At 41.4% G+C, this 26,485-nt stretch overlaps 1 protein-coding gene across 3 annotated transcripts in view; it reads right to left on the reverse strand.

Annotated features, from left to right (window-relative positions):
* CDC14A (cell division cycle 14A) overlaps positions 1-26,485 on the reverse strand; it is a 233,024-nt gene that overhangs the window by 196,232 nt on the left and 10,307 nt on the right. For 2 of the 3 annotated variants that reach the window (XM_006830915.1, XM_006830914.1), the window contains exons 1-2: positions 24,535-25,074; positions 23,666-23,756 (exon numbers count right to left, since the gene is read on the reverse strand). In XM_006830915.1, coding sequence (XP_006830978.1) covers positions 23,666-23,756; positions 24,535-24,583 — 140 coding nt within the window. In that variant the 5' untranslated portion in view covers positions 24,584-25,074. Of the gene's footprint in view, positions 1-23,665; positions 23,757-24,534; positions 25,075-26,485 lie in introns of those variants that run through there. The other variant, XM_006830916.1, reaches the window with a different exon arrangement.

Below are 26,485 nucleotides of genomic sequence, written 5' to 3' on the forward strand. Positions count from 1 at the left end.
AGTGGCAGCATCGATGGACTCAAGCGCGGCAACAATAGTGAGGTTGGCCTAGTATCAGGCAGTGTTTCGATCTGCTGTGCATAAGGTCGCTATGGGTCAGTACTGACTTGATGGCACCTAACAACAACAAAAACAAATCTACCTTGAAACTGGTACGTGCAAATGAACATGAAGCAGCTAGTCATGTCTGGATACTTGTAAAAAGTCCTAAAAGGGTCATGTAAAATTTTGAGACAAAAGGCAAAAATTAATAAATTCAAAAGTCTACATATTCTACAGAAAACCCTTCCAGATTTCTGTAGATGAAAAGCAACTTGCAGACTTCAGGTGGCTCAAACTCACTAACCACGCCATGGGAGAAAGATGAGGTTGCCTGTTCTATAAAGATTTACATTTCATGGAACCCTGTATAAAGTCACTATGAGTTGGACTTGATTAGATGTCAGTGGGTTTGTTTTCTGTTTTGTTTTATTAGCCAACAGTAAGATTAAACAATAAAACAAATTACTGAGTCGGCCAACACCAACTCATGATGACAGTATGTACGTCAGAGTAGACTTCTGCTCCATCGGGTTTTCAGTGGTTGACTCTTCAGAAGCAGATCACCAGGCCTTTCTTCTAAGGCACATCTGGGTGGACTTGAGCCTCTTACATTTTGGTTAACCCATTTGTACCACCCATGGACTCCAACAGTGAGATTGGTAGTGGTGGTAGTGGGAAGTGCCATCAAGTAAGTTCCAAGTCATAGTGACTCTGTATAGGATTTCCATGGAGTGGCTGGTGGGTTTGAACTGCCAACCCTGTAGTTAGTAATCCAATGCTTACCTAACAGCACCACACCAGAACAGTGAGATTAGGCGCTGGTAATTCTTATCCCCTTTTGTCCAATGGGGTCATTGTTGTTGTTAGGTTCTGACTCATAGTAACCTTATACACAACAGAACAAAACACTGCTAGGTCCTATGCCATCCTCACAATTGTTGTTAACTTGAGCCCAGTGCTGCTGCGAATCCTTCCTGTTGGGGGTCTTCCTGTTTTTCCCTGACCCTCCATTTTACCAAGCATAGTGCCCTTCTCCAGGGATTGATCCCTCCTGATAACATGACCAAAGTGTGAAAGACCATTCTGGCTTCTAAGGAGCATTCTGTACTACTTCCAACAAAGATCTGTTTTTCTTTTGGCAGTCCAAGGTACCTTCAATATTCTCCTCCAATAGCTAAGTTATGCATCAATTCTGCTACAGTTTTCCTTATTCATTGTCCCAACTTTCACACGTATATGTTGTTGTTGTTAAGTGCCATCGAGTCAGTTCCGACTCATAGCAACCCTGCATAGGGTTTCTGAAGAGTGGTTGGTGGGTTTGAACCACTAACCTTGTGATTCAAATTGACCTTGCAGTCCAGCACATTATCCTGCAGTACCACACCGGGACTCCACATGCATATGAGGCTATTGAAAATACCCTGGGTTGGGTGAGGTACACCTTAATCCTCAAGCTGATATCTTTGCTCTTGAACACTTTAACGAGGTTTTGTGCAGCAGATTTGTCTAATGCAAATGTGGGGTCATATTTCCTAAAATTGGTATGAGACCTAGAACAAGGAGAACAGAAAAAGTAGGAGATCCAGTCTCCACCTTTCTTCACTGTCTCTCAGTGAAACAGGTTGGTCTCAGTGAGAAAGAGTTTTGCCTCTTTCTTGACCACAACCCTCAGGTTAAGGGTAGAAGAAAAACAGGCAGTCTGAACCCAGTGGGCTTCCCATTCCCCAAGATTCTGACGCTCAGTCGGTTAGATTTCATATCCCACAGAAGGAGAGATGAGCTCCAAGTCACACTGAGAAATTTAGTCTCTTTTAAGAATCCTGCAGACTTAATGGTCACTAAACCTGAAATCAGTGACACTGGACTACCTATCCTAGATATTCCTAGAAAGAGGCCTCCAGAGCCAGAATAAGAGCCAAGCAAGGGTCCACAATCGTCCCTAGGGGTGGGGAAGAGGAGATGTCTCGTCTCACCTGGGCAAAGAAAAATATGGCTATTTCATTTCAGGGTCCCTTTGGTTCCCCTCCTCAAAACTAAACAAATGAATGACTGAATCGTCCCACCTGTTTCTAATTTTCCTCTAATAAGATTGGGAAAATATAAGTCAATAGCTAGAATAAAACATGCATCATTAAGTGAAAATCAATCTATCTTTCATTCAATAAATGTTACTATTGTTACAACTAATACTACAGTCTTTCCTGCTTTGACAGAAAAGAAATGAAAAGAATCACAGCATATCCAGCAAGATGAAAGGGACAGGAGGGTCATTTTCTCATGGGGAGCATAAAGAAACGGAAACCCAAAGATCCGAGCAAACATTTACCAAGGTGCCCCTCTACCCACAAGGGCAGGTCCTACAGATTTGAAGAGAAACCCAAGCTGGGTCTAGAAGCCTTTTAGTAATGCCCAGCACGTCTGGTTCTTCTCACAAGATTTATGAAGTTTATAATGTATCATGATTTGTTTTGTTTTCTAATAGACTATAATTTAAGTGAGTGCACTCCTAGAGGAATCATCGCTTGAAGCATTGTTGTACCTTATTCTACATATTAAAAACTTCTTGTGAAATTTTTCAACTCCTCAGAGTAAAGACAAACTTATGTTCCAAGTATTATTCATTCAACAGAATTTATGATCATCTGCTCTGAACAAGGCACTAGGTTAGCATATTAATCAAAAAATGCTTACAATACAAAAAAATGTAATTGCTCTGTAAAGAGGGCAAAAAATTTCTACATCACCATCATAAACCCTCTAACTTTCTACCAGCTGACACTTTTTGTCTATGCATTCATTCTTTCATCAAATATTTACTAAAAGTCTGCTCAACACCACTCTCTACCCACAAGAAGCTTACCAGCATATTATAACAGTGTGCTAAATACTATGATAGTAGTATCAACCCTCCCCACAAAAACAGTTAATCAGCACATACCTCTGGGCAACACACAACCCTAGTATTTTCCTTTTCACTAAAATAGTCAGATGATAAAGAGTCAGATGATAAAGTTCCTACGCATGATTTAATATACCTGGCTCAATGATCACCTTTCAAAAGGATCCAAACTGCTCAACAAACATTAATAATCTAAGGTCAGGGCACACTAACAAGGTCTGAGTCTTTGCTGAAATACTTAAGGCATAACCACAATCAGGTTTATGAAGATTTCCAGGGGAAGACAGGCTATACATTTAAAAAGTTCTCATCTCCAGACCATACACATAGCAACTGGGCATAGAGGCAATGGCTTCTGGTCCCAACTTGGACACTCAATTTCCCCACCTGTTTGTAAATTTGCTCTAGTAAGATTGGAAAATTATAGGCCAATAATTAGAAGGAAGTTGGCACGTTTTAAGTGAAACTCAGTTACCTTGGGCTGGTGTCTGATGGTTTCTAAAGTTCTTTCTACACCAACCATCTTCCCATTTGTCGTACTGTGGTGGCTGGTGTGTTGCTCTGATCAAAACATCAGATAGAGTGCTGCAAGATGGCTCAGGACTAGGCAACTTTTTATAGATAAGGTCAACATGACTTGGAGCCAACTCAACGGCAACCAACAACAAAGTTCTTTCTAGCACTCATATTTTATTAGTCAATGACTCTACTAAGACTTTGTGTCATGTATTTTGGACATATTATCAGGAGGGACTAGTCCCTGGAAAAGAGCATCATATTTGATAAAGTGGAAGACTTTCTGTAAAAGAGGAAGACTCCCAATGAGATAGACAGACATGGGGCAGCAACAGTGGACTCAAACATAGCAATGATTGTAAGGTGTAGGACCAGGCAGTGTCTCGTTCTGTTGTACATAGGTTCACAATGAGTCAGAACTGACTCAATGGCCTAACAACACCATGGCTCTAGCTATTCTTACTGGATAAATCTATTCAATGGTTCAGATAATTTTCTGTTTGATAGACTCTGTCTAGGTAAAGTAGGCATTTCCCTTAGTATCTCCTTGGGGAACAGGAAGAACCTCAGACTTTTCTCACTGAAGTTCACTAAGCTTTCCACATTCCTGAAGTTGAGCCTAGCAAGCAGCTTGACATTTGTAGAGATCACAAAGGAAGAAAACTTCAAATATCAACACTCACTCCTATCCCTTGGTACCTGTTGGTACATTTCCTAGGTTTTTAGGTAAGTACAGATACACAACACTGGGAGTTAAAAAACCCTACTCCATTTAGTACCTTCTTAATCTGGGGGAAGCAGCAAAGCCTCCTAAGGCTTCAGCTGCTGCTTCTGTAAAATGGGTTAGTGTTACTGCTTTGCCTTAAAGCCAAACAACAGACTAGATGATATCAAAGAACCTTCCAGCATCAGGGTTTATAATTCCCTCTTTGGAACTTTCCCTCTTTGGAACTGATAAGGAAGCATGTGACTTTCCCTCTTTGGAACTGATAAGGAAGCATGTCAATTAATGAAAACCCTCTTCCAAATTCATATTAATGAAAACAAAAGGAGGTTTCTTTAGGAATGCCCTGGTATGATTAAAATTCACTCCCACAGAAACAGTCTTGAGCAATGTAAACTAAACCCGTCATTCAGTGACAAGTGTTGAAGGCAAGAGGGCTATGCAAAAAGCACAGACATAGCTTTGGTACAAAACAATGATGACTGATCCCCTGTATACAAAAGACTAACCCTCACATTTCATAGAGCAGCTGAGGCCCTGAAAAGGAAAATAATTACTCTACAGTCTGCAGCCATGATCATATTACCTCTTGAAGCTCTGAGACTCAAAAGGAAAACCTTCAAAGTTGCCTGAAAGGCCCTGGGTGGTGCCAGTCCTGCCTCTTTCTCTTCAACCTCATTTTGTACCATGGTCCCCATCTGATCACTAGTCATCTCAGAGCCAGGGGAACCTGGCTAATGCAAGTGGCTTGTGATCAGCTGCTAACCTAAAAGTTCGAACTCCCCCAGTTCCAAGCAGCTCCACAGAAGAAAAGTCTGGAGAACAGCTTCCAAAAAGATTATAGCCAAGAAAACCCTATGGAACAGTTCTCTAATACATGGGGCTGCCGTGAGTCAGGCCAACTTAGCAGCTCACAGCATTCTCCAGGGAGATTCTTTTTTCATTCCTGTCTCAGGACTCTGGAGTGGTGCTGTAGGATAACCACTTGACTGCAAGGTAGGTTTGAATCGCAAGGTCAGTGGTTCAAACTCACCAGCCCACCCCTCAGACTCCCTATACAGATTGTGGCCTGCGGGTTAATGCCCTGGACTACAAAATTGGCTTGAACCGCAAGGTTGGCGGTTCAAGCTTACCAGCTGCTCCTTGGAAACCCTATATAAGGTGGCTATGGGTCGAAACCCTCTCAACAGTACTAAACAACAACAACATGAGTCAAAATGACTTAAGGGCACTTAACAACAACAACAACAACAAGGAGCTCTGGTAGCGTAGTGGTTACGAGTCGGGCTGCCAACCTCAAGGTCAGCAGTTCAAAACTACCAGCGGTTCTGCGGGATAAAGCTGAGGTTTTCTACTTCCACAAAGATTTGCAGCCTCAGAAACCCTTTGCAGGGTCACTATGAGTCGGAACCGACTCCACAGTACTTAACACCAACAACATCCTTTAGACCTCAGCCGAAATCACACTTCCTCGGGGACTTCTTCCCTCCACCCCCCAGGCCAGACTCCTTTGTTACCTGTTTTCCAACAACTATTTGTCTTCCCTCCGGAGCTCTTCTGCAAACCACAAGGTCAGCAGTTCAAAACTACCAGCTGTTCTGTGGGAGAAAGATGAGGCTTTCTGCTCCCATAGAATTTTACAGCCTCAGAAAACCTGTACAGGGTCGCTATGCGTCGGTACTGACTCCACGGCACATAAACACCACCACAAGAGCTCTTATAAATCATCTTATATCTGAATATTTAATGAATACCCCCTCTAGCCTTCCCAGAACTATAAACTCCTTCAGAAGAGGGACTAGGTTAAAATATGCTCATACATATGGTGCAGCACTTTAGAATAAGCCTTGGACTGCTAATCACAAGGTTGGTGGTTCAAACCCACTAACTTCTCCTTGAAAACTCTATGCAGGATCACTGAGTCAGAACTGACTCCATGGTACTTAATAACAACAACTGTATTGCCCGCACTTGACACAGACATGACCAAGTAAATGAATAACCGAGTGAGATGTGGTTGCTTCATTCACAAACATGCCTCATCCACTCTAATTCTTCTAACTGTACACCAGGTGAAGTGTAAGGAGAGGTATCCTTTTATTACTTTTGGGTAAAAAAAATAAGACTAATTATACAAAAATGACCAAAATGGCCTATAAGAAGAATGGGAAAGCAAGGGGATAGAAAATAGCACGATCATTCACCCCTCTCTGTGCAGGGAAAGGTTAGAAGCAGACCTAGTCTTCCTCATACATCCTGCATACTCCAAATGTAACCTGCTACAGAAATAATCCCCAATCTAAAAAAGTCATACCCCAATCATAAAAACCAAACCAAATCCATTGTTGTCCAATCAATTCCAATCATAGACACTCTCTAGGACAGAGTAGCAATGTCAATAGAAATTTACAGAGTAGAGAGTAAATCTTTACAGAAGCATCTGCTGCGTCTTTCTTCTGTATCACCCACTTTTCTGTTAGTATTTGAAAGTACACTAAACGACTGTACCACAAGGGCTCAGGCTCCTTCTCCTCAACTCTATATTACCAATTTCTTTTTTCTTAGGAGCCCATTCAATTCTATCTGGGAGTTTTAACAAATTAAAACCATCTTAAGCCTTTACTTTTGATTTTTCCAGACCTGCAGGCACTGTGGTCTAGGACACCGTAGAACAAATCACAGAGTGCAACACTAGCTAAAGGGTCTAGAAGAGCAGAGAAGGCACTATTTTACAAGCTTTTACTCACAGCTTCTTGGGAGAGATCCTACAGCACCACACTTTTTCTATATTTGACACTTACGGGGAAAAAAAAGTTTTTACCACTTCAGATTCATTTCTGCTGCTGAGAATCACTAATTTGACCACTAAGACTAATGTAAATGCTGTTAATTCCCTACTCCCTTAAAAGGGAGGGAAATGTGTAAAATAAGAAAATCAGTCATGCAAGGATACAAGATCACAGATTCAGAAACCTCTCAGATCTGAGGCAACAAAAACCTATGCCCTTCCGCTATGTTTATAAGAGAGTCTCATGCTGTACCCAATGCTAACCAAATGTGACATCTGTTTTCCGTGCTCATAGCATTTCAGACGCAGCAGACAGAACATAGGGAGGAGGAAGCTATTCATTGATGCCACATTGTCAACAATGTCAAAAGCCAACCCAACTGCAAGCAACACTTTTGAATATTTAATTCATAGTAATAAGTTAAATAAAAGCTGACTGAATCAATTAAAGCCACTAAAAAGCACAGGGGTCCTAGTGTGAAGCTGCAGGATCAGCACTGGACTGTTACCTGAAATGTTAGCAGTTCAAACACACCAACCACTCCTCAGAAATCCTATACAGAGTCGCAATGAGTTGGAATTAACTCAACAATATAATAACACCAAGAGACACACGACACATTTCAATGAAGCAAAATACAATAGGATGAATGTAAAGATAATATTCTCCCATGTAAACTAACACATAATTCACAAGAGAGAGAGAGAGAAGATATTTAGCAAACAGGAGCCATCCAGCATATAAGCCGAGTCCTTCACTCTTTACCAACCAAACCCATTGCCATCAGGTTGATTCTGGGTTTTATGGAACCTTTATGGAAGCGATGGCCTCATCTTTCTACTGCAGAGCGGCTGGTGAGTTTAAACCACCAACCTTGCAGTTAGCAGCCTAATGCCTAACCCAAAGTGCCGCCAGAGTTCCTTACTTAGGATCTACTAAACCAAAAAACAAACTCATTGGCACTGAGTCAATTCCAACTCATCGTGACCCTTTAGGACAGGTAGAACTGCCACATAGGGTTTCCAAGGCTTTATAGACGCAGACTACCACATCTTTCTCCCAAGAAGCAGCTAGTGGGTTCAAACAGCAACAGTTCAGTTAGCATCCGAGTTAACTCAGTTACTTTAGCCACTGTGCCACCAGGGTTCTGGAGCTACTAAAGCTATTCCTAAACTACAGTGAAACTGTTCAACCAATGTATTCATGATCGAGTACGATTAGTAAATTGATCAGTCAATTCTTTTAAAAGGCAAGAATGTGAATTCGTTGTTGAAAGGTTACTTCAAATTGATTTAAATTCTAAAACTTTTGATACTTCAAGATGTAATTTTTCAATTCTGAAAATAACAAAAATAGAAGCTGCCTCATTAAATGCTAAATTTCCAGACAAAACTAGATTAGTGGACTATGAACCCACCTTGTCTGGTTTTCAAAAAGAAACTAAATTTTATAACAAAAGAACAAATCCAAACTAGCAAACTCTTCGATTCATCCATAGAAGGTGAATATGCTTAAAACCAAAATATTAGATTGCAGTTATGAAAAGTGCTTGGCTGAAACATCAAATGCAAAAACCACAGTTCACATAAACAATTTTTTATAAAGGAATTCACTGTCTACCACATATAATTATGATAACTTACCAATGTTTCTGAGCTATGGAGGGCTGAGAATGTTGTGTACTTTAAGTAAGCAGAGAAATATTTTTTTATGGTTCTCATTCAACAAAAAATTCTTTGGTGGGCCTGAAACTATTTAGTTCATTTACAAAACCAACATTTTGTTGAAGTAAGTTGAAACTAAAAAGAAACAATAAATTATACACTGAAGTGTAGAAATCCCAACTCAAATCACAATGCCAGAAGGATCTAAAGAGATCAATCATCCAACTTTATCTCCACAGATTTAAAGCAAATACTAAAACATCCAGGACAGGCACTGTCTTTTCTGCTTAAAGATCATAGAAGGCAAAGATCCCTCCTTTTTGTTCCTTCCCTCCACCCTCAAAACAAAACAAAAGAAGGCAGCTCTCCCTTCTGACATATATGCTTCACCTACTTCTAGGTGAAGTACTCACCAGACATCTGAGACAGAAACCTTGAACTCACCCTTCAATTCTTCCCTTCATCCTCCCACTCTGAGCTGTTGTTGTATACTGTGGAGCTGATTCTAACTCATAGCTATTCTGTAGGACAGAGTCCAACTGCCCATTGGATTTCCAAAGCTTTAATCTTTATGGAAGAGTCCTGGTGTGGTGCTGTAGGATAAGCACTAGACTTCTAACTGCAAGATTGGTGGTTCAAACCCACCAGCTGTCCCTCACAAGCCCAATTCAGGGCCCTTATGAGTCGGAGCCAACTGAATGGCACTTAACAACAACAATCCTTATGGAAGGAGCTCTAAAGGTGTAATGGGTTAAGTGTTAGACTTCCAACCACAAGGTTAGCAGGCAGTTCAAATCCATCAATCACTCCAAAGAAGAGAAGGCTGTCTGCTCTCAAAAAGATACATAATCTTGGATACCTTATGGGGCAGTTCTACTCTATCCTATAAATTCCCTATGAGTTGAAATCTACTCAAAAGCCATGGATTACTAATTATAGAAGCAGAGTGACTGGCAGGTGAAGCCGAGTGCTTAAACATCACACCATCAACACTTCTTACCCTGATCTGGTCAATCCCAAATCTTGTCAATCCATCCTGTCTAACCTTTCCCTTATCTGGCCATTCCTTCTGTTCCCATTCCTACAACTCTAATCTAAACATCAGCTAACCAAAGATCAGATGCCATCAAGTCGACTCCAGCTCATAGTGACTCCATATAGGTCAGTGGTGCTGTAGGATAAGCATTGGACTGCAAACTACAGAGTCAGCAGTTCACACCCACAGGCTGCTCCTTGGAAACCCTACACAGCATCGCTGTGAGTCAGAAGTGACTCGACAGCACTTAGCAAGAAATAGAGTTTTCAGTGGCTGATTTTTTTTAAAGTAGACCACAGATCTGTAATTCCATAGTGCCTGTGGGTCAACTTGAACCTCCAACCTTTCAATTGGTTAGCTGCCAAGTTCCACCCAGGGATTCTAAACCCTTTATTACCTCCCTCCTGAATTCCTGCCATAGCCTAACTGACCTCCACCTCCCAACTACCAGAGTATTCTTCCAGGGTCAGTCTCATTCCACCTGTCAAAAACACCCAGTACTGACTGAGGTCCAAAGGGCTTTCCACAATCCAGTCTCCAACTACCATGTCCAATCTTACCAGTGACCACTTCTTATTCAAGTTGTATGCCTCCCCTAACAGAATCTTCCTGTTCCCAAACACATCTTGTGCCTTTTCTCATGCCTCTATCTGAAATTTCTTCTCTCCCTTCTTCCTTCATTCGCTTACTCACTCATTCATTGATTCCACTAAAATTTTTTAAGCACCAACTCTATGCCAGCCACTTGTTAGGTTTCAGATACATGATGAGCAAAAACAGGTATTACTTGCCCTCACAGAGATCATAAAATATACTCTTTGTTCTTCAAACTCTTACACATGTTTCAAAAGCTAGTTTCAACATCATTTTATGAAGTCTTCATTTCCCTGGGCAGTAATTATTTTTTCCTCTCTTGGAATTCTAATAATATTTAGTTCATTGTGGCTTTTGTTATATGTTGTCCTGCACTGTATTTTCTTCCTTGTCCTTCTTTTTGAACTTTAACATCCCCATAGCGTTCCATAAAAAATTCCACTTGAATGTTAGTTTCTTCTACAGCAATTTTCAACCACTGACAAGTTTTTAAATCACACTTTTCCATTTTTCCCTTCCAAGAAAAATGTGTCGAGTCTTTTTTTATTTTTATTTTTTTTTCATTTAAAAAATTTTTTTTTCTCCTTTCTTTTTCTCTTTTTAAGGCACAAAGGTATATTAAGCTGTGGCTAAAGTAAAAGTCATTTATTTTTCAGCTTTGGAATGTGTTTATGAACTTATAAATGAGAACATCTAATATCTTAGGAATCTACTTCAAACAAAATAATTAGGCCGCCCTGTGGTGAGCTGGCTCAGAAAGAACTTGGATGGCAGACAGCTCCCTGTCAGACCTCCTGGTCCACACCTTGGACCCCTCTCTCAGGCTGCCTAATTCAGATCAGTCCTAGGAAGAAATCTCTCCTTAGCACCATGGTTACATTTTGGATTTTCACCAGCATTAACTCAGCAAACTGAAAGAACTGAATAACAATTTACCATTATGAAAACCGTTGTTAAGTGCTGTCAAGTCAGTTCCAACTCATGGCAACCTTGTGCAGGGTTTCTGTGGAGCAGTTGGTAAGCTTGAACCACTGACCTTGGGGTTCAAACAGACCTTGTAGTACAGCACATTACCTGCAGCACCACATCAGGACTCAGTATGAAAATTAGAGGCAAACTAACCCCTTTGAATGCCTAAGAGGTCCAAGAAGCAAGTATTTAAATAAACCAATACCAAGAAAGTAAACTTTGACTCTATTGGGACAAAGAATTAACTGGTGAATATATATATATAATGCATATACTTATAGGTGTCCTAATGTGGCACTGTAAGATAAGCACAGGATTGCTAACCACAAGGTCAGTGGTTCAAACCCACCAGCAGCTCCTTGGAAACCCTATACAGGGTTGATATGAGTTGGAACCAGCTTAACAACACTTAACAACATGACTTATATTGTATTTTGTGGGAGAAAGATGAGGCTTTTTGCTTCCTCAAAGATTTATAGCCTCAGAAACCTTATACAGTTAACCCTATACACTTAACAACAACAATACTGTATATTACCATAGAAATGCTGGTTGTATACATAGGTATACATACACAAGCACATATATAAAGTGCATTTATTTGAAACAGAGGGTGAGAAATAAGTGGACATTACTTTTGTATAGTTAGGATGGAGGAAGAGAGGGAAGGAGAAAAGGGGAAGTGCATATACACCGACCATCCTTTAAAAGCTAAACTGTCCTCTGAGTTTTCAGGAGAAATCTGCGCAGAAATCATTATGTCTTAAACTACAACAGCTCAGCAGCAAATCATTTCACTAGACAGCAAAAGCCTATAAAACTGGGCTTTTTTTCATAAGCTTCTTTTGCTTTCACTTGTCCTATTAATAGGCAATGATAATAAATTTTCTTTTTATTTTTGGTAGTCTGCTGACAGGAGAAAAAGCAAAAGTACACCCACAAAATATGAAATTGAGAATAAATATGTATTTTTGTTTGTTTGTTTTAAAACGACCACCACAAATACTGAGGCATGGTTCTGAAGTCGTATCTATAAACTTTCCATCATAGTGTGTCATAATCGGTCAACATTATCACCACTTCCATCAGGGATCCAAACCTGACATGGAAGGGCAAAGGTGAACCGCATCCTTCCCCATCAACTTCAGGCTCAAGACAACTGGAAAGCTGCTCAAAGCCTCCTAGCTAATAACACAGGCTCTAGGCAGACTTCCTGTGACCTGATACCCAGCCCTGTCACTTAGTAGCTCAGGGTTGTTGTTAAGTGCAGTGGCATCAGTTCCAACTCACAGTGACCATGTATAGAGTTTATAAGGCTTTAAATCTTTGCTGGAGCAGAAAGCCTCATCTGTCTCCTACTTAGTAGCTCAGTAATCCTCGGCAATGACTTGTGCTCTATGCACCCATTTCCTCATCTGTAAAGTTGTGATAATAATAGCACCTACACCCTAGGTTTGTTCTAAGGATTAGATGAGTTAATGTTGCCAGGCACAAGATCTATGTGTTAGCTATTGTTTTTGTTATTTATTACTATTTCCCAGAGAAAGTTGTCCCTTAATTCAACCAAATCTCCTTTTCTGTATATATCTATAACAAGTTATATTAAGAATTGAGGTATAAAATGATAACCTTAAACTTAAAATAAAAAGGCCTATTTCCAACAAGCCCATTCTGACTCACAGTGACTTCACATGTTCTGAAGCAGAACCAAGCTCAGTAGAGTTTTCTTGGGTAGAATTTTTACAGAAGCAGATTGCAACCCTTTTTTCTGTAGTGCTTCTGGATAAGTTTAAGCCACCAAACTTCCAGTTATTATCTGAGAGCAAGACATTTGCACAACCAATGTTCTTCTAATGGTTCTACCTATGTTATTGTTTTTGCTAAGTGCCATGGAGTTGGTTCCAACTCACAGCGATACTGTATAGGGTTTCCAAGGAACTGCTGGTGGGTTTGAACCACCAACCTTATGTTTAGCAGTCCCATTTTTATTCTACAGCACCGCATCAGGAGTTCTGCATGTGTGTGTGTGTGTGTCTGGTTAGGAGTCCATGCGTAGTGCAAACGGTTAATGTGCTCAGCTACTAACTCAAAGAGAAGAGGTTCAAGTATACCCCGAGGCACCTTGGAAGAAAAATCTGAAAATCTGCTTCTAAAAAATTCAGCCACTGAAAACCTTATGGAGCATAGCTCTACTCTGATACGCATAGGATCACTCTAAGCAGGAGTTGACTTGGTAACAACTAGTAATTGGTATATGTGCTTAAGTAACACTCATCTTTTCATTCAATTATCCCACTTGTTGTTCTTAAGTGCTATCGAGTCATTTCCGACTCATAGCAACCTTGTATAGGGCTTCTGAGGAGAAGCTGGTGAGTCTGAACTATGGACCTTGAAATTCAAATTGACCTTTCAGTCCAGTGTTTACCCTATAGCACCACACCAGGACTCCATATATTTTATCATATACTGAATTTGAAATAAAAATTTAAAAACCAAAGGAATTTCTTCTCACCCCCATTTAACCAAACTACTCTATTCCCACCAATATTTCCACATAAAAAGAATTTTTTCTTTACTTCACTCAAAGATATCCTAGATTCACATTGTGACTCAAATCTATGCTACAGTCTAAAGAAACAATTTTTCTATCATTTACCTCTCTAAAAAGTGCTAGACGTTATTAACATCAGGCTGCTTTATAAAGTGTAGGTGAAAACTGAATGTTTGAAATTACTTGTCTTCAATTTAGCTAATTAGTCCTCATTACCTGATGCACATTGGTACATGCTAAAATATTTGGGGAAATGATTTGTGAATCACCTCAGAAATTGCTTACAACTTAGAACCAAGAATATGTCCACGAATAGTTCTCTCCAGCATTTTCAATCCTTTCCTTTGCAAACCCAAGAGAGAAACAATGAAAATGGGCAAGGCCAATAAATGAAGATCCTATACTATACACTAAGGAGCTCTGGTAGCGTAGAGGCTACGAATCAGGCTGCGAATCACAAGGTCAGCAGTTCGAAACTACCAGCTGTTTCGCAGGAGAAAGATGAGGCGTTCTGCTCCCGTAAAGATTTACAGCCTCGGAAACCCTGTACAGGGTCACTATGAGTCGGAACCGACTCCACGGCACATAACAACAACAATATACTATACACTATCCTTCACAACATAATGGTTTTCAAAGCCATTAACACCTAATCCTACATCCATTATCACTATCATGAGGGCAACACAAAGGTTATAACAATCAACACATTTGATTTTGCTAACTTTTGAGCTAAGAAAATTTGAGCCAAAGTATAATAAAAAGTAAACCTCTATTTGGATTACAGGATGCAATTCCAATACCAAAGAATTTGCCTTCCTGGAACATTGAGATTATTTGTAGCTTAATCACATACAAACCAACCTTCTTTTAAAAGCTTCCTTTTATTCTTATGATTCAATAGTATGTAACTGTTATCATGACTAATTGCAACTGTCACAACTGTAAAGGTAGAAGTTTTATAACAAAAAGGGGGGAGTAGTTAATCATACAGTTCAGGCACTGAGGACTCTAGGACCATCAAGGGAGAAAAGCACAAGCAGAATGTAGGACCCAATCCAGAGAAGCAGCAACACCAGAGATGGAGGCAGAGATAAGGACATGGAGAGAGGGAGCAGCTGAGGACTCTACACTCATGGAAAGAGAGGGACTGAGTGTTGGCAGCCAGGAGGCAGGCTTACAGAATGTGCCCTTTGGTTGTTTAAATTACGATATATTCCTGAGTGTTTCTGTGTATATCTCTCCCTCCTCGCCCCCACCAAAAAAAAGAAAAACACAGGGAATGGAACCAAATACTGTTGGATGATGATGCACAGAGGAGATTGCAATCATTGCAGTGAAACGATGGCGTAAAGCCAATGTTCTCCCATGTAAACTATCACTCAGTTCACAATAAAAAAAGAAAAAAGTGAGAAAAAAAAAATGCTGTATTCAGGCACAAATCATGTCTGGAAATAATTTTAGGTTCTAGGTGGACATTAATAAAGACAGTAGCTTACTGAAGCATTCCTTTTTAAAAAAAAAAAAAAAAAAGGCCCCTTTTTAGGGGGGGGGGGGGCTATTTTTGTTCCATATAGGTGTCAGCCTATACTCCTCTGATTTTAATTCTGATCTATGAAATCATAACCCAAGAAGAAATACATGCTTGCTTATCATCCACATCTTATTAAAACTTCTCAAGTCTTAATAGTAACAGGGTAAGTCCTGCCTACTCTCAAGCAGCAAATCCATTTCTGAGACCCTTCCCTCATGAGGCCACGTTTTCAAATTTTCACCACCAGCAGCTTCTCAGAAGGTTATCACTTCCATCATGGAGTGCTATCATCCTTCTACAGCTAAGTAAATATCTACACAGAACACAACTGTGTCCAAAGAACCTGTAGACTAATAATTAAAGAGTCTGCTTCCTGATTCAGAAATAATTGCTTCATTTCTAAGGTCACCATTTAGCTAGAAAAGCAGCCTTTCATTTATACATTCAGCAAATAATTACACAATGATAAGTTTGTACAAGGCCCTGGGTGATAATGAACATAAATATATTCCTTTCTGTAAAGACATGTATATTATGATATGACAGTCAAGGTTTTCTTGCCACACGTTTTCTACAGGAAGAAAGAACCACGTTACAACTCCTACTAGGAGCTTTGTAGTCTCTCCTCATCCCATACTTCCATAAAGTTAATCTGACCAATGGTTCCACTGTTCCCATCACTCTATCCCTTTGTACTCTGTGTTTTTCTACTTTGGGGCTGCTGATGTCAACCTCCATCCCTTGGTCCTTTTATCCTATTCTGTGAAATCAGACCAGGCTCAAAGCTTGATCATATTTTTGGGAGAGACTCCCAAATAGAAGAACTTCAAATTTACATGATATCCAACACTGATATAAATATCTATTGATGCTATTATTTGATGCCATCAAGTTCATTTGGACTCAAAGAGACCCAATGTAATATTGTAGAACTGCTCCGTAGGGTTTTCTAGGCTGTAATCTTTATAGGAGCAGGTCACCAGGTCTCTATCTTTCTCCTGAGGAGTTAGTTGCTGGGTAGGTTCAAACAGCCAACCTTCTAGTTAGCAGCAACTTGGCCAAAATGGAATGCCTGATCTTTTCACCAAAGTCAATTTCCCCACCCGACTTCCTGTTTCAGCTAATGGCACTTGCAGGCTCATGGCAACTCAAGCTGTCTTAAAGATTTCTTTGACTCTTCTTTTTCCTTATCCCCCACCTCTCCACCCACCTGAACTGTTGCTAAATCACATGAACTTAGGCCCCTACTTTCTATCACTATTGCCACCATCCAAATCTAGACATTGTTTCTTCCCTCTGAATATTCCAGAATTTTTTTTTAATGTGGTCTCCTACCTCCTCTCTAATCCATCTTAAATGATGCTATCATATTAACTTTTTGACAGAAGCTATATATATTCCCGAGTCCTGGTGTGGCACTGTGGGCTAATGCGTCAGACTGCAAAGTCATTTGAACTGCAAGGTCAGTGGTTCAAGCTCACCAGTTGCTCCTTGGAAAAACCCTATACAGGGTCACTATGGATCACTATGGGTCGGAATCAACTTGATGGCACTTCACAACAACAATAACAAATATATTCCAGAATTGGATAGCTTGGGTTCAACTTCCGGCTCTGCTAGTTTATACTTTTGTGATCTTGGGCAAGTTATTAACCTCTTTACCTTACTCTCATCATCTGTACAATAGAGATGATCACAGTACCTGCCTCAAAGAATCGTTGTGAAAATAAAACGGATTAATATTTGTGGACCTAGAACAGCACCTTAGAGTCCTGGCATGGTGCTGTAAGCACTAGACCAAAAGGTTGGTTTGAACCACAAGGAAGGCGGTTCCAAGTCACCAGATGCTCCTCGGAAACCATGTACAGGGGTCACTATGGGTCAGAGCCCACTCAACGGCACTTAACAATAATAGCACCTAGAGTTCTTGTGTGGCGCTGTAGTATAAGCACTGGACCACAAGGCCTGCTTGAGCCACAAGGTGGCAGTTCAAACCCACTTGCTGCTCCTCAGAAACCCTATTCAGGGTCGCTATGAGTTGGAATGGACCCAGTGGCACTTAACAACAACAGAATAGCACTTGGGAAACATTTATATGCTCATTAAATGTTTGCCATACTTGGCACTTTCCTGACACAAACCCAGTCCAGTCATACCATGGCCTGCCCCAAAGCTCTGGAGGGAATATTATATGGCCTAAAAAGAAAATGGCAGATTCTTGATTGTGGCATTCAATCTGCCCAAAATACCTTTCCACTTCATAGTCCACATCCCCCACTCATGGCATACACACACACACACACACACATACTAGGCAAAACCTGCAGAACATGTGTCCTCAGCCTCTTCTTCTAAGCCTTTGTCCTTGCTATTCGATGGCTTATTTAACATCTCTGCTTGATAAAAGCTGTTCATCCTTCAAATCAATCTTAACTCCTCCTTGAATCCTTTCTGAACCCTTCAACCCCATGGACTCCAAGCTCTTATGAATTTCTCCGAGCACAGGGCTTCTGTTTCTTCTCATGGCAATGATCTTTTCTATATCACAAACTGGATCCTGTTGTGGCACTGGAGGATAAGCATGGGACCACAAGGTCGGTTTGAAACAGAAGGTTGGCAGTACAAACTCACCAGCCGCTCCTCAGAAACCCTATATAGGGCCACTCTGAGTGGGAACCGACTTGATGACACTTAACAACAACATATTTCTAATTGCAGTCCTGTTTTATCCCCTACAGGTTTGGGGCTCATGTGCATTCATTCATCATGCTTGTGAGTCCCATGTACATTCATCATCATTCTTTATATTTTATTCTTTATATTTCCTAGTACTGAAAAAAAAAAAAAAAAAAGGCAATGTTGTGGGCAGTCAGAACCACAGCCACAAGGGGCAAAGAAAGAAAGTCCAAGCTAAGAGAATCCATCCTCCATCCAGACTGGAATCTTTGTAGTTTCAAATGACATCCAAACTCATAATATAAATCAGGAGGCCTCACCAGCCAAGTCTTTCCTTCTAAGATACCAGAAGTGTGAGTACACTTGAATAAATATGAAAACAAGGTAATCTGTATAACTATCCTAATTGGTGGTGGTGGTGGTTTGTGTTGTTGAATTGATTCCACCTCATAGCAACCCTAAAATGTTAACATTAAAATTACAAAAAATGTTTCTGATATATCAATATTAAAATCAAAAGCCACTGAACACTGTGTTGTGATTTAGTTAACTATATGTCATTTTCTATTAGAGCTACCACCTATCAGTACTAAGAGAAGCAACTCAGACCTTAAGGAATTGAGTTTGTTCAATGACAATATTAACAACTGCTGGCATGTTAGGTCATTGCAAAATTGACTACAACAGTATCTATTTCTGACTCACAAAAAGACAGTCACAACAATGCACATTTCAACGATAGCATGAACACTCAACAAACACTGCTGGCAGTGACAGCATCCAGGTACATAGGGTCAGGGGGCACAGCGGTAATCTGACACCAGGGATTTAGACTTGTTTGTCTCAGCAACCCTGGGCATTGACAGCAGCAAAGGTCTCTTTCATTCTCACTTTTACTTCAGTCATTCAAGAAGAATCGTCCACCAAACACAACTGAGAGAAATGTCCTGAAGACATCAGCCTTAAGGACTCCATAATAAAGTAACAAGGATCTTTTTCCCTTCAAATAAAAGACATGGTCCTAAAGTTAGAGGATAATCTCACTCTTCAAATGCATGGTGGTATTCATATACCCTTAGACAGAACTACCAATATTCGCTTTCACAGGACAAGTTCTAGCACTTACTAGAGTAACTATGGTTCATTTAACTATGTTCATTTAAAAGCCCATTTGGTTAAAAACAATAATTAAATATTTACATTTAAATGTATCGTTGTTTTTAGTTCTGACTTACAGCAGCCCTATGCAAACACTAAGGAGCTCTGGTAGTGCAGTGGTTACGAATCGGGCTGTGAACCGCAAGGTCAGTAGTTTGAAACTACCAGCTGTTCCACAGGAGAAAGATGAGGCTTTCTGCCCCTGTAAAGATATACAGCCTCCCGAAACCCTGTGCAGGGTCACTATGGGTCAGAACCGACACCACGGCACTTAACAACAACACGCAAACATACCCAGTTTTGCAGCATCCTCACAACCGTTGCTATGTTTGAGTCCATTGTTGTAGCTACTGCATCATCCTCTTTTTCACTGTCCCACTACTCTACCAAGCATATTATCCTCTCCAGGGTCTAGTTCCTCCTGATAACATGTCCTAAGTACATGAGACAAGTATAACTATCCTTCATACTAATGAGCATGCTGGTTGCACTTTAGCAAGACAAATATGTTCGTTGTCTATTGTATATTCACTATTCTTTACCAACACAATAATTCATCAGTTCTTCTTCAGTCTTCCTTATTCACATGTATAGGAGGCAACTGAAAAGACCATAGATTTGGCCAAGTACATCTTAGTCCTGGAGGTGACATATCTGCTTTTTAATACTTTAAAGCTGTCCTTTGCAGTAGATTTGCCCAAGAAATCATTTGATTTTCTGACTGCTGCTGCCCTGGATATTGATTGTTAATCTGAGTGAAATAAAATCCTGGACAACTACAATTTTTCCACCGTTTTTATGATACTTATTGGTCCAGTTTGGGATACTTTTGTTTTCTTTATGTGAAAGTATAATCCATACTGAAGGCTACAGTCTTGGATCTTCATCAGTAAGTGCTTCAAGTCCTCTTCAATTTCAGCAAGCAAGGTTGTGTCATCTACGTGCTGAAAGTTGTTAATGAGTTCTCCTCCAATCATGATGTCATGTTCTTTCCCATATAGGCTACCTTTTCGGATGATTTGTTTAGCAAAGTGATTGACTAAGTATGGTGAAAGGATATAACCCTGACACATACCTTTCCTGATTTGAAACCACAGTGCATCCCCTTGTTTTGTTTGAAAACTGCCTCTATGTGTACAGATTCTGCATGAGCACAATTACGCGTTCTCCAAAACATTTGCAATCTCTACAATGTTATCCATGATTTGCTATGACCCACACAGTCAAATGCCTTTTCTTAGTCAATAAAACAGATAGATAAACATCTTTCTGGTATTCCCTGCTTTCAGCCAAAATCCATCTAACTTCTATAGTGATATCCCTGGTTCTATGACTTCTTCAGAATCCTACTTGAATATCTGGCAGTTCCCTGTCAACATATTCCTGCAATCATTTTTTAGTTACTTCAGCAAAATTTTACTTGTGTGATATTAATGAAATTGTTTGATCATTTCCTCATTCCATTGAATCACTTCATTTTGGAATGGGCACAAATGTAGGTATCTTCCAATCACGTGGCCAGGTAGGTGTCTTCAAATTTATAGGATTAAACAAGTGAGTGCCTCCAGCACTGCATCAGTTTGTTGAAACATCTCAATTGGTATTCCATGATTTTGTGGAGCCTTGTTTTTTACTGAGCCACCTTTGAAATCTTGGATTCCAACTCTTTTCCTTCATTTCTTCCATTTGTTTTAGCTACTTTGTGTGGAGTCATTTCAGAGTCTCTTCTAATATCCATTTTGCTCTTTTCCTTCTTTCCTGTCTCTTTAATGACTTTTTGCTTTCTTCATGTATGATATTCTAGATGCCATCCCACAACTCATCTGGTCTTCGGTCATTAGTGTTTGATGCATCAAATCTATTTTTGAGAGGGCTTCTAAATGCAGGTAGGATATACTCAAGGCCATACTTTGGCTCATGCGGACTTGTTTTCATTTTCTTCAGTATCAACTTGAATTTGGTGTTGTTGTTGTTGTTGTTAAGTACTATCGAGCTGGTACCTACTCATAGCGACCCTATGCACAACAGAACAAAACACTGTCCAGTCCTGGGCCAACCTCATAATTGTTGCCGCACTTGAGCCCATTGATGCTGACATATTGCCAATCCATCTTGCTTGGGGGTCTTCTTCTTTTTCTCTGAAAATCTACCTTACCAAACATGATATCCTTCTCCAGCAACTGGTCCCTCCTGACAATACGTCTGAAGTAAGAGAGACGAAGCTTAGCCATCCTGGCCTCCAAGGAGCACTCTGGCTGCACTTCTTCCAACACAGATCTGTTGGTTCTTTTGGCGGCCCATGGCACTTTTAATACGAGCAATACTTCTAAATGCAGTCTCTGAGCTTATTCTGACTGAGCTTCCCCATCAACTCTTTCCACAGATGCGGTCAATTTGATTCCTGTGTATTACAGGTATATGGTTGCCGTTCATGCTATTGAAAAATTCATTCTATCTTGCAAAATTCCATCATAGGATCTCTGTTGTTTTGCCTGTCACCAAGGCCAAATTTTCCAACTACTGATGATTTTTTTTTTCCCAAATTTTTGCATTCCAATCTTTGGTTGTTGTTGTTGAGTGCCGTCAAGTCAGATCCAACTCATAGCAAACCTGTATAGGGTTTCTGAGGAGCAGCTGGTGAGCCTGAACCATTGACCTTGTGGTTCAAACCAACTTTGTAATCCAGTGCCTTAACCAACAGTGCCTCACTAAGACTCCACATTGGTATTAACTTTTCTCTGATCAATTTCAGATTGTAGAAGTTGGTAAAAATCTTAAATAACCTTTGATATTAGTTGTTGGTGAGTACATTTGAAAAATATTATTACTTGGTTTTCCTTGTTAAGCATATGGATATCATCACTGATAGCACTGTACTTCAGGAGATATCTTAAAAGGGTCTTTTTGGTGATGAATGCAATACCCTTCCTGCTTAATTTGTCATTCCCAGCATAGCAGATCATATGATTGTCCAATTCAAAATGGTCCGTACCAGACCACTTCAACAGCTCCTTTGTGCCCAGGATCTTCAAGTATTTTATTTTTGACAACTTCAAATTTTCCTGGATTCACACTTCAGACATTCCACCGTCCAATTACTGATGGATATTTGCAGCTGTTTCTTCCCGTTTAAATCATGCCACATCAGCAAATGAAGGTCCTGAAAGTATCAAGGTAGACTCTTCTTTGAAGAGACAGCTCTTCCTCTGTAGTATTTTGAGTATCTTCCAAACTAAGGTGCTCATCTTCCAGCATCATATCAGACTATGTTCTGCTGCTATACATAAAATTTTCACTGGCCAATTTTTTTCAGATGTAAATCACCAGATTCTTCTTCCCAGATGCCTTTCTACCTGGATGACCCAGGTGATACTTGAAATATCAGTGGCATCAATTCTAGCTAGCATCACAGCATCATTCAAGTCAGTATGAACTACAATCCAGAACACAACAAAACCAAACAAGTGGTACAAAATACATTCGGCTCATCTGAAACAACTCTTTTAATAAAAGGGCTTAAGTAAACCAAGTTAACCAGTCTTTTTCTTATTCTTTTTGTCTGTTGCTTTTATTGAATGAAGATTTATTTCTCTAGATATTTTACTATGCTTAACGTATTAGATGTGTTTTTCCTGTAGACCAATCGTCTTCCATAGAAAACAATTCCACGCTCTAAGCACTCTCAAACCCTAATTCCAAAGCAAAGGAACCAAAAACAAAGTACATCTGCACTCATATACCACTTCCTCAAGGTCAAATAAAATAATGTCACGAAATTTGGGGTACCTTAGCATAGTGGTTATGAATCGGGCTGTAAACCACAAGGTCAGCAGTTCGAAACTACCAGTTGTTCTGTGGGAGAAAGATGAGGCTTTCTGCTCCTGTAAAGACTTACAGCCTCAGAAACCCTGTACAGGGTCACTATGAATCAGAACCAACTCCACGGCACATAACCACCACCATATAACAAACACATCAATAATCTGTCATATAAGCAAAATATTATTCAAAGATATGACTTGGCTACAGCTCCCTGCAGCTAGTGTCCCACTTTTGAAAAACAAACTCGACAAACAAAAACATCCCGAGTTACAACAGAAGCCTTGTGAACTGTAAAGCTTAAACACCTGTAATACAGTGCCCTTCACCCTGTGGGTGCTCCATAAATACTCAGTAACTGATTCATAGGCCAATTACAGAGTCTGGCATTTCAGAGTGTGTGTCTCGCTTGTCCTACTCTGAGGAGCGTTATGAGTTTACAGTTTGCTGTTTATTGTGATGGTAGGAAAAACTAATATAGATAGAACTCTAAAAACCTAAGGTATTGACAGGTTCGAGCAATGTTACCCTGCACCTCTCCCCAAGCACCTGAATCTTAAAAAATGGGTGATGTTATTTTCACCACTGGAGGAAAGTGAGTAAAAGTGCCATAAAAGCTGTATGGTGTTTCCTCACCAAACAGCCAACAAACTAAATGGAAGAGGAAAAAACAAAGACAAAAATCGAAACTTACTTTTCATAGACCAGCTCCTCATCGACGGAGAAATAGTGGGTATTTACTGTGCTTTTTGGTCTATTCCTTAAAGTAGCAAAATATAACCGATCTGAAAGACAAGTTTAAAAGACAGGACATCAGAAACAGGAAAGCTGAGTGAGGGTAGTGACAATATACAAATGATCACAATAATAACTGCTCCCCAAAGTTTAAAGACCCAAATAACACGTGGAATGTCTGCCAAAACATGATCTCTCCCAGAAATAGACAGAACCCAGGAGGGGACAAGAGGACCACACGGAGGGACTTAGCTGGGAACCCGGATACCACATCTCCTGGTTTCAAACTAGCTGAAGATATGAGCTGGGGGTACTGAGAACTGGGGATACCCATAGATGGAGATGCAAGTTTGATTTAGAAAGATCCAGATCCCAGCAACTGCAAAGGGGGAAGAGCGAGGTGAGAGTCTCTCTTGTAGCTCCGGACTTCAAGAAGAGGAAGAAAGGAGACACTGGGGGGTGTGGCGATGGTGTCCGAAAACTGAGACCAGCAAGAGTAGGATAAAGGCTGCCTGAAAGAACACCGTAGCAGGATCCCCACGGTCTACAGCGTACAGAAGTCTAGACAGAAGTAAGCACTGTCCCACTAAGGGGTGAGAAGGCCATCTGAGCGAGCTACAGAGTGAACGAGGGACGCAAGAAAGACAGAGAAGCCGGAAGCAGGGGGTCCTTGGGGAGAAAGAGTACCGACAGAGGAACAGAGCTCGTGCAGTGGCTGGACACTTTGGGACCACAGGAGAAGTCGGGGGCAATGGCTGGGACATAAGAGCGAGAAGTGAAGAGTTGGGGCGAGAGAGGGCTGGAGGATTCGGGGCAGCTGCTCCTCACCTTTCATGAACTCACAAGACCCGATTAGTTCCCCTGACTCCGCTGCCATCTTAAGCGAGATACGCACGGGGGAGGGCTGGGTCGTGGCCAGCTGAGGTCACCCACCCCCGGTGGCTTCCCCACTGCCCAGGAATCGGGGTGCTAGTAGTCCCAAACGCCGAACTGGCCCGAGAGAGGCAGCAGGCAATGAAGGCGGAGGCGGCTAGGGGGTCAGCGCGCCGGACGCCCCGGGGACATTCCGCCGGGAGCTCGAGCCCGCTCTGCGCGGGGCGCACACGCCCGGGGCTGTGGATGCTTGGAGCCGGAGCTGGCTGCTGCAGCTCCGCCGCCACTGCCTCCGCCGCGCCTGGGAAACGCAGACCAGCTCGCGCGGCCGGGCAAAGTCTTCCCCCGGCTCCCAAAGTGATCATGGAGGAGAAGACGCCTGGCCCCGATCGCGCCCGTGGCTACTTCTGCTGCAGCCGGCTGGACTCCGGTGCCCGCGGGCTGGCACCAGCTGCTCCAGCTCCTCCTTCGCCACCTCCTTTCAGCAGCTCCTCTTCCTCCTCCTCCCCTTAGGTCCACCCCCAGACCTTCCTCCCCGCCCTCCCCCAACCCCCTCCACTTTCACGACTCCGCGGCCATCCCTTAAAGGGACAGCCCTTCTCCTTTCTCCGCGCTGGCCTCGCGCCGTAGTTACCAGGCGCCCCGCGGGTCACTAGAAGCCAGTTGCTAAGGCTTTGTTGCCGTTCACCAATTGCGGTTCAGGAAATCCGGCCGGCCGCCGAGGGGAGACGGGCGGGGCTTGCAGGCCAGAAACTTATGAATGAAACCGTAGAGTTGGAGGTCCAGGAGGACCTTGTTACCGACTCCGAGACAAAGACAAGTCGGTGCCCCTTCTTTTTCAGCACCTACTAAGTCTTCTCCTACTTTCGATTTTTCTTCGTAATATCTCTCATTCTTTCTCTTTCCTCCAACTCACATTCTTCCAAACTCCTGCGCGCGCACACACACAAAATTAAAAGACCTCAGATCTCTGTACCCTGCCTTTCCCTCTAGTTAACTTTTCAACCAATCTTCATCCACACCACCGAGGGCTTCTAGCTTTACAAACTATAAAATTTTTAAAAGATGCGCTACCTCCTAGCTCAATACAGGTACCGGTCCCTACACATATTGGACTCTGATATAACTTGTCCTTTGTTCTCACGGGGGAAAATGTTCCCATCCGGTTCCCCGGGTGCTCTCATAGAGGATGCCACAGTAGGCGCAAAGTCATCACAAATGCCAAACCTTTACACGGCTCTGTGAAAAGGAGATAGTGAAAAGGAGAAAGGGGATGGGGATGGGACCACAAGCCAAGGAGGGAAATTAACACAAAATAAGTGAGGTTGGCCCCAGGATCGGGCAGTGTTTCGTTCTGCTGTGCATAAGGTCGCTAAGAGTCGGTACCGACTCGATGGCACCTAACAATTTCTTTGTATAATCTCAACTGAAGCCCTGCCGAGCCCAAAGAATGTTCGATACTTGTTTCTGCGAGGCTCTTCATGCTGTTTGATCAACTTTAATGCTCCAAGTCCTATGGTCGTGCCTAATTAGTGAGAAGTCCCTTCCGTACGAAAATGGCGCTACAGAGCCACCATGAAAAGAGCATGCGCTCTGATTTCTTGAGAAACAGAAAGGGAATTTCTTTTGGCGACGCTAGTTCACCTCTGTAGAGGAAGGGGGCGCACACACGAAGGGCAGACGGACCAGCTTTTACAAAGAGCGACCTCCCTCCCACTAGGATTTACAACCTCTGAAACTCTATATAAGGTCTCTATGAATCAGAATGGCATTGGGGATTTTTTTTTGCGGGGTGGTCAGGGAGTAAAGGTCAACTCAACTATTTCACTAGCTATTCAAAAAGCCAAAGAGGCACAAAACATTATAAATGAATATTACTTTGATATTCAGAAACATTCATTATTCG

Source organism: Chrysochloris asiatica, unplaced genomic scaffold (genome assembly GCF_000296735.1).
Source record: "Chrysochloris asiatica unplaced genomic scaffold, ChrAsi1.0 scaffold00002, whole genome shotgun sequence".
Taxonomy (NCBI): Eukaryota; Metazoa; Chordata; class Mammalia; order Afrosoricida; family Chrysochloridae; genus Chrysochloris; species Chrysochloris asiatica.